The sequence below is a fragment of the Wolffia australiana genome, chromosome 9 (genome assembly GCF_029677425.1).
Source record: "Wolffia australiana isolate 7733 chromosome 9, ASM2967742v1".
Lineage (NCBI taxonomy): Eukaryota > Viridiplantae > Streptophyta > Magnoliopsida > Alismatales > Araceae > Wolffia > Wolffia australiana.
Window position 1 is genome coordinate 6,470,677 of NC_135843.1, and position 9,575 is coordinate 6,480,251.

The window sequence follows — 9,575 nt, forward strand, 5'->3', positions numbered from 1 at the left end:
TAGTTACTCCCCTAAAAATTTCATAAAAAATCTCCTTCATTTGCACATCCAAATTCTATCTCAAACTCTTTCTACACTCTCTCTTCATTTTCTCTCTCTATCTTCTCCTCATTTCGGCCCTTTCTCTCTCTAGAATCTGTTCTTTCTCTCTCTTGATGTCCATCCATATCCACAGTTCATCACCTCAAAATTTCATAAAAAATCACCTTCATCTACACCTTCAAATTCCCTCTCAAATTCTCTATACACTATCTCTTCATTTCTCTCTCTATCCTCTCATTTCGACATTTTATCTCTCTATAAACATTTTTCTCTCACTATAAAATATCTCCCTATATCTCTCTAGATCCTCAAGCATTCCCTACTTCGAATCCCAAAAAAAAATCGCTTTGAAATATCGTTTCTTATCTTTTCAAAACACTATTTTTTGTCTTCTAGCCGCCACTATGCGGTGCCGTGTGGCGCCGGGCGGTGCCTGTGCGGCAGAGACAGCCCTCTGCCCGCCGGTCCGCGCGCAGCCAGCGCACAAGACCGTAGGGCACAGGGTAGCCCTGTGCAAGACTTTGCCAAATCGGCTAAGTCCTGGCCATTGGGTTAAGCCCAATAAGGCTTAAGCCCAATTTGGCAAAGTCTTGACTTAGTCAAATTGGGCTAATCTTAGTGGGCTGACCCACTATGAGGCCAGCCCTCTACGGACCAACCCAGGGCCGCCGGCCCATTTCGCCGCTGCTGCCGCTCCGCCGCCGCCGCCGCTCCTGCGATCGCCGGAGTAGTTAAATTTCATATTTTTTTCGTATTTAAAATTATTTAAAAAATAGAAAAAAAATCTGAAAAATCGAAAAAATTATTTTCTTCATTGAAAAAATCCAAAAAATTTTGGAAAAATCTAGAAAATTAATATAAGTTATTTAAAGTCATTTTAACACCTAAAAAATTTCAAAAAAAAATCTCTATTTCTCGTTTTTAATACTTATAGTTGTTTTTTGTTTGTAAATTAATTCCAGAAAATTCTAAAACTATTTATTTCTGATTAATTTGCTAAGAGAAAATAGAAAAATTAGTTTAGAGATATGATTTTGTGTTTCTCCTTGTACTTTGGCTTAATTTAAATCATAGAGAATTTTGAAAATTACCAAAAAATCTAGAAACATCCCAAAAAAATAGTATTTTTCACGTTGAAAATCATTTTCTTCATCCCAAGCTTGAGAAAGAATTCTGAAAGTAAATTTCTGCCTCTCTGTGGATCAGCCCCTTACTTGCCCTATATTAATTATAGAGAATTTAAGTGGAAATTTTTCATAAATATTGTTGGGTAAGTCTGAATCAAAACAACGACATAAAACCCCAAAATTTGGACTTATCACCTAGTTGTGAGTGAGGACAGTTGTATATTTAGTCAGCTTGGTCTTCATTGGAAGACAAGAATTATAGATGGAAGATTGTTCCCATGATAATATGACACAATTTACTTGAAGCATGGTTGAATCTCTGATACCACACCTGACACTATCGAGATGTCTCATTATATGTTTGATGATAACCATTTCTTCATTTGATATTGGCAAGCGAGGGTGGTAATCATCACTAGAGGTCGCAATACATATCCAAAATTCTTGATCATTTGCCACTCTTTGTCAACCAACACAAGTTTCTTCAACACATTCAAAGCCATTATGTAAAGAACATCCCTTTTCTCAATACTAGCAACAAGCGTTTCATACATTGAATTCCACCTTGTTGGGTAGTCTAAGTGAACCTTTCACTGGTTTGGTAGGCCAAACTGCTTGCATAGTTATACATAGGGCTCGTCATGTTGTGTTGAACCATATATTGCAGTGATTATGTCCCTGTGGCCATAGTATTGCATCGCCCAAAATTGATGAACCAAAGTCAACATACACATTGAATTGTTTAATGTGCTTCACACCAAGGATATCCTGAGTGTGTGTAATTTCCTGCATTACACACCAAGAATACAATGTTATTCTATGAAGTCCACACATCAAGTGTTAATGATACAATGTCGGCCAATTTTTGCCCCATGAACTTCTTCATATCCTTGTAAAGTGGATGTGCTTTTTCTTTGATAGAGAGATAAAGAGATGGAGAGAGAACGAGTGAAATAGAGAAAAAGAGAGGAAGTATGAGAGAAAGAGGGAAAGAGAGAGAGAAGGATAGGGATAAATAAAGATAGATGGATAGAGAGAGGGAGATAAAGATAAATATAGAGAGATGGATAGAGAGTGGGCGCTCTCTGTCATATATACACATGAGAGAGAAGAGAGAAGAGAGAAAGAGACAAAGAGAGAGACAAATAGGCAAATATAGAGAGAGAATGAAAGAAAGAGAGATAGATAGAGAGAGGGCTCTTTCTCTATCTCATATATACATATGAGAGATAAGAGAGAAGAGAGAGAGACAAAGAGAAAAAGACAAATAGACAGACAAAAAGATAGAGAGAGAGAGAGAGTAGGAGAGAGAGACAAATATACAGAGAAAGAGAGAGCAAAAGAGAGAGGAGAGAGAAACAGATAGAGAGAGACAAATAGACAAACAAAGAGATATAGACAGAGAGAGAAAGAGAGAGGTAGAGAGAAACAGATAGAGAGACAAATTGACAAACAGAGATATAGACAGAAAGAGAAAGAGAGAGGTAGAGAGAGAGTAGAGAGAGACAGAGAAAAAGAGAAAGACGGAAAGATATAGACAAAGTGAAAGAGAAAAGGGAGAGAGAGAGGAGAGAGAGGGACAGAGAGAAAAAGAGACAGACGGAAAGATATATATATAGAGAGAAAGAGGGAGAGAGACAGAGATAGAGAAAGAGAATGAGGGAGAGCGAGAAAGAGAGAGAAAAATAGGGAGACAAACAGACTGAGAGAGAGACAGAGAGAGAAAAAGAGAGCGAGGGAGACAGAGAGAGAGATAGAGAGATAGACAGATAGAGAGAGATGAAGAGAGATACAGTGAGAGAGATACAAAGAGAGAAGGAGATCTAGAGAGATAAAGAGAAAAAGACAGACAAATAGAGAGAGAAAGAGTTATATAGAGAGAGATAGTGAGAGAAAGAGATCCACAGAGAGAGAGACAGAGAGAGATCTAGAGGGAGAGACAGAGAGACAGATAGAGAGAGAGAATGAGAGAGAGGGAGAGAGAGCGAGGGAGAGAAAGAGAGAGAGACACATAGAGAGACAGAGAGACAGACGGAGAAAGAAAGAGAGAAAGAGAAAGATAGAGAGAGACAGACAGGGAAAGGGAGAGAGAGAGAGATAGGAAGAGAGAGAGAGAGACAGGGAGAGAGATAGAGAGAGAGAGACAGAGTGAGAGAGACATGGAGAGAGAAGGAGAGACATAGAGAGAGACAGACAGAGAGAGACACATAGAAAGATATAGAGAGAGAAAGAGACAGGGAGAGAGGGAGAGAAAGAGAGAGAGAGAGAGGGAGAGAGAGAAAGAGACAGGAAGAGAGGGAGAGAGAGAGAAGGAGAGAGAGAGAGGAGAGATAGAGGGAGAAAGAGAGAGAGAAGGAGAGAGAGAGGGAGAAGGAGATAGAGAGAAGAGAGAGAGAGGGAGAGGGAGATAGAGAGAAGAGAGAGAGAGGGAGAAGGAGATAGAGAGAAGAGAGAGAGAGGGAGAAGGAGAGAGAGAGAAGAGAGAGAGAGAGAGAGAGAGAGAGAGAGGGAGAGAAAGGGGAGACAGAGACACACAGGGAGAGAAACAGAGAGAGAGAGAGAGAGGGAGAGAAAGGGGAGACAGAGACACACAGGGAGAGAAACAGAGAGAGAGAGAGAGAGAAAGAGAGAGAGAGAAAGCGAGAGAGAGAGAGAGAGAGAGAGAGAGAGAGAGAGAGAGAGAGAGAGAGAGAGAGAGAGAGAGAGAGAGAGAGAGAGAGAGAGAGAGAGACATAGAGAGAGAGAGAGACATAGAGAGAGAGAGAGACATAGAGAGAGAGAGAGAGCACACCATCGGCATAATTATATTAAACTAATTTACCTGACTAACTGGGCCTAATATCTGTCGAATGTGTGTAATCACAGAGGTTCCATTTTAACTTTCTTCAGCGGGTGTCCATCGAACTCTGCGCCGGATCGATCCTCCCGCCTGATGAAGACGAAACCCGCAGGGTAGCAGCTCGGATTACGCCTGCCTGTTCGCCATTGGCGATAAACTGTTGCTGCGATGATCCGGGCAGTGATAATTCTGAGCACGGAGGGCAAAGTTCGCCTCTCCAAATTCTACCATTACCAGGTAGGTGAATTCACCATTCCCCTTTTTCAAAACTTCCTCGTCGTTTGAATCGCGCATCGAATTTCATACCCATCATAATTTCTTTCTTTCTTTGGGAATCTCAGCCGCCGGAGAAACAGCAGGAGATGATTCGCGGCTTATATGGAGGTTGGTCTTCTTAATTCTCATTTTATCCTTTTTACCGTGAATGCTTGTACCTTATCTTCGTCCTCGAACAGTTTTACGCGCCAGACCAGAAGGGGTTAGTAATTTCGCGCCGGTAGAAGCCATTTTTGGTGTGGTAAGTTATGTTTTTATAGTTTTCCTCCGATCAAAAGTTTAAACTCGCTTGTCTTAACGATTTGGAACTCACCATTGCCCTTGATGTACATTAAAGTTGGATTAACCTTGTCATACTGCCCGGTTTTGTGTTGAACGTCGATTAACAACTCCGTGATCCGTAGAGATGCCCCTGTTGAAAGTTAGCTGTCAATCAACAGCTATATTGGAAGCTCTTTAAATCTGGAGGATACTGATTTGCTCATCATTAATCATCTTCTCTGGGGCTTTCTAAATGCTAAACTCTATACCGTAAAAACCCCAAATGTTTAGCCTAATCCCTCAACCCAGAATGAACACATTAATTTTTAAGTGCAAAACTAGCAAATAGTCAGGATGAATGTACATCCATTTGTTCAAAAATCACTTTCTTTCCTAAACAGATGTAAATCCATTCTCGCGTTGCTTCCTGTGATAAGTAGTTGGACCAATATGTTCATTAAATTTTAATGAACATGTTCATTAAATCTTAATATGTTCATTAAATTTTAATCTTCGTGGAAAATCTAACTCTCTTAATGTAATCGAGGCGTAGTGCCTAAATGTGACGTTTTTTGCATTATTGTTCGGAGCTGTCTTTTTTCTTGCCCAGATGTCAAGGGCAGTCTGGTACTTTTAAGAAAAAACGTCAAGGGCAGTATGTTTATGGAAAGGAATCGTCATCACAGATTTAACAATCTGTGATGACGATGGGAGATTTATTTGCAGAAGAAGGGAAACCAGATGTTGAGTGGTCCTAAAGATTCTTAAAAATCTTAGAGATTCTTAAACAATCTTCCTGCCTCTTATCTGAAGATTCTCCCCTGAAGATAATCCCCTGTGTATTCTACCAAATTTGGAACACCCTTGCCAGTTTATGGAGATCTTATCAATCATCTTACAGTTCAGTCATTTTTCAAACTGAAAAGAAAACTGCATTCCATGTTGCGATTTTGGCGAATGTAAATAATCAAGATGTCCAGTTCCCTTCTTGTGAGGGTCTTTCTGAAATTCTGGGAATGACTCGATACATATATTCCATTTACTTTTGATGTTAGTGTAAAGTTTGGTGTTTTCTTTAATTATATTTATTACGATATTTAGTTCATTCGCTTCTCTGTACTCTCCATACCTTGTCTGCTTTTCTACAAGCCTTAAAGTTGATAAATCTTTAAAGTAGCTGTCCCTGGGGTAGGAAGAACTGAGGTCACGTTCAATATATAACTTCTTATGCTCCGCAAAAGAGGAAGAACTGAGGTCACGTTTAGTTTTCTCATTCTTTCATTTGCTTTAAGGTTATTCTCCTCAAAACGAGTTTATGATATAAATTAACATGTCTTTCATCGGATATACTTCATTTGAAAAGGATATATACTGTATTTTGACGTAAAGACTTTCGGATAACTACCCATGAAGGTATGAGGTGGCAGTAAAAAACTAGTTTACGTTATATGATTTGTGATTAATTGATTATTTTTAGACATGTCGATAAGATTCATTTACTACACTAATCCCAACCCTAGTTAATTATGCAGTATTAATATGACTTTGTTAACTACCCCATACCTTAATTAATTTTGGGGGATGGCTTGATTTGCTCAAGATTTTCCTAATCATTGTATCCCGATCTCTTCCAGTCTTCAATGTCGTATCATGCTTTATCAGTTGGGTTTATCCATCTTTAAAAAATCCGTTGGTTTTGTCAGTTCAGCTTGGTATTTTCTTCTGACTTCTATGTACTATTCTTATACAAACACCGCCCCAATAAATACTCGAGGAGGTTATGTATCAAAGAAAAAGAGTGGGCAAGACCTTTCTAAAAAGAGGCCTCCACTGGAGTTTTCTTGAGCGGATCAGGAGAGATCTGTATCATATTTGTACCTTGTCTATATACCAATAGGTTTGTGCATTGTTGATGTAACTGTCAGTGGGGGTCAGAGAACAGAGTTCACTTTTGGTATAACTTTTTTAATTTCCATAAAGAAGGAAGTCTCTGTTCTTGTTCTGTCTTTGCTTTTAAGGTTATCCTTCTCGAAAAAGTTATGGACATGAGTTAGCATATCTGTAATCCGACATACTTCATTTCATAAGGAGATACTCTGAACTTTGACCATAAATTATCTTGATCTTCGTTTTAATATATATTAATTGATACATACTGTCGATTAACTACCCAATTAGAGTGTATATTATACAATCCATGATTTATTGATTGTATTTGGACCTTTCGATAAGATTTACAGACTCAACTACTCCAGACCTTCCGATAAAATTTACAGTGTCAACTCGATTTTGTTACCTTCTACAGGATACACAAATGGTGTACAAGCACTATGCAACTTTGTACTTTGTTTTCGTCTTTGATAGTTCAGAAAATGAGCTGGCTATGCTTGATCTTATCCAAGGTACCATTAAATTTTATTTTTCAAATAGCATGGATTTTCCTTTTAAGAACTTTGTGCTTTAGGGATTTATGTGCACATTTTGTATGTTATAGTCTGATGAGTCTCTTTGTGCGTTAGTTTTTGTGGAGACGTTGGACAAATGTTTCAAGAATGTCTGTGAGCTTGACATCGTTTACAATTTCAACAAGGTCTTGTCTCCTTATCCTACATTATTTTTTCTCCTTTTTTTTGAGAAAGCGCAAAGTTTTATCACTGAGAATTGTTGAGGTATTTTATGGCTGCAGTTGCATACCATTTTAGATGAAATTATCATCGGGGGGCAGGTTCTGGAAACCAGTTCTGATGAAGTTTTAAGAGCTCTTGAAGAGATAACAAGGTACTCACCATCTCTGTTATCAAAATATTTAGATTTCTCTTCCCTTTCTGATGCATATTTTCATCTCCAACTATCTCACTTAGGCTGGAGAAAACAGCAAACTCTGTTGGACTGAGTACAAAGTCTGTGATTGACAGGCTCAGCCGATAGTTCACTAGTGCAGAACTATCATTTGAGTGCTTACAAGAGTTCTTTGTCTGGTGGAGTTATATTTAGGCATGCTTATGTTAATATTTGTATATGCAACCTTGTTCCATGATTTCCTTTGTAATGAAGAAATACTGTATTTAGACTAAAATAAATATATTTCAGCACTGGATTCCAAACTTAAGTGGGTAAATGAGAGGTTGCAAAGGATTAGTCTCACAAACCCCTGCTTTGTGGGTAAGTGGTAGGAACCCCACCCTTTTTTTAAGGGTTTCCTTCTTAATGCAGACGTATCATAATAGAATGACTTGCATAGATTTTACGAGGGGAAACTCAACCTTATGTTAGCAAAGAGGGGTTGAAAATCATGGTATATTAGCAAATAGGATAAAATGTGACTAACCCCTCGTTTATGGGTAGTAAGGGCAAATCCCACCTGCTGTGAAGGGTATTCTGGTCTTCTTCATTTTCATGCACTTATTTATTTAAATGTATGGGTCCATCCCTAAGGAGGGCAGTGAGGAAGTTATGAAGTTGTCATTCCTCTTTTCCCCTCTCTTGTTCTCTGTGGATAATGCCTGTTCTGTCCCATTCTCTTTCCCATTTCTGGGAGAGGATCTCACCGCCATCATCTCCCTCTCATCTTGTATCGTTCTCCCTGTCTCTTAATGAATGCTCAATCAAATGTTTTCTTCAAATAATGTTGAATATTATTTTCTTATAATCACCTAGAAGATGATACATTGTAATCTGAATGTGAATTTTATTATACCATCCTGCCTGCTCGTTGAATGGGGAATGAAGCTTCTCAAGATATTTTATACTGTTAAGTCAACATGAAATTGACAATAAACAACTTCTGGATGTACTTTTATTTGGCTTTAGACTAAGAAAATATTGGTTTTCTTATCGGCAAATCAGCTTCTATTCTTTTAGTAAACTAGAGAAGAAAGATTAAAAGATGAAAAGTTTTATTGGGTGTTAACACATGAGGAAAAATGCCTTCACATTCCCCTTCAAACTAATGACATCTTCTAGTTTATTTTTTCTCTTACTCAGAAAAAGTTCTCTTTTGTATTTACATTATCCTTCTACTAGATCTTTTAGAAGCGGAATTAGAACGGTGTCAAACAATGGCTTTTCACCTATGGCTCATGTCTTGTGCAATGGTGTAGTTTTACTAATGTGATATAGTTGGAATGACAGGAGTAATTCTACCATATAAAATAGTTTTATTAATAAGTGTTTCACTTATTCTCGAAAAAAAATAACTTTTACACCTGGATCAAAATTATCCATGAAAAGAAAAAATTTAAAATAAATGTCAGCTTTCTCATTTTCCAGTTCAATTTCAGCTCGAGTCAACATTAAAAGATCCAGTTTATTAATTTATTACTCTTTCCAAATGTATGGCTTCATAATTTTTCCTGATAGTGGTCAATTGTTCACATAAAAATAGACGTGGGCTTTCTAATTTAATACTCTTTCCAAGCTATCCCATTTGGTTAACTCCAATTATATGAGTTAAACATCATTTTTTTATGAATATTGATTTTGAATTTATCTCCTGCTTTGCATTGACTTGGAATCAAATAATGCTCAGCGCCTCCTAGTCTTTAGTTGAAAAATTTATAAATGGTTCACTTATAACTGCCTTCCTGCTCTATAGACCTGAGGCAATGCAAATATTCCTGCTCCATAGACTTAACTTCATGTAACTAAGGCTTTGATTGAACATAAAAATTCAGCATCATGAATCTTCTCATTATATTTTCGTGATGTACTGAGCAAGAATATGAAAGTGTAAGAATATGGTACAGGGAGGGATATCTTTTCTTATGAAGGGAGGTTGGAGAGATGAAATTAAGCACAAATGATATTCAAGTTTGATATTCCCAATTTATGTCCCGGGTAAAGACTATCTTCCCTTCGAATGTTCAGTAAATCCTATTGGAGCCCTAAGAATTACACTTACCCCACTTCACAAGGTTTATGTCACACAAAAATCATTAGTAGTAAAACTCCACTCCACTTAAAGATCATACATCAAACTAATCAGAGATAAGGTCAAACATTACAGTATTTTTTGTGTCCTTATCAAAATA

General features: G+C 37.7%; 1 protein-coding gene across 1 annotated transcript; it reads left to right on the forward strand.

The window, feature by feature from the left end:
• The first annotated feature begins 4,021 nt into the window (after nt 1-4,021).
• LOC144708019 (Clathrin adaptor complex small chain family protein) lies at nt 4,022-7,654 on the forward strand. Its single transcript, XM_078581313.1, has 7 exons — nt 4,022-4,245; nt 4,350-4,392; nt 4,464-4,525; nt 6,851-6,947; nt 7,065-7,135; nt 7,232-7,323; nt 7,407-7,654. The coding sequence occupies exons 1-7, from the start codon at nt 4,177-4,179 to the stop codon at nt 7,471-7,473; spliced, it is 501 nt and encodes a 166-aa protein (XP_078437439.1). The 5' UTR covers nt 4,022-4,176; the 3' UTR covers nt 7,474-7,654.
• Nucleotides 7,655-9,575: the final 1,921 nt, after the last annotated feature.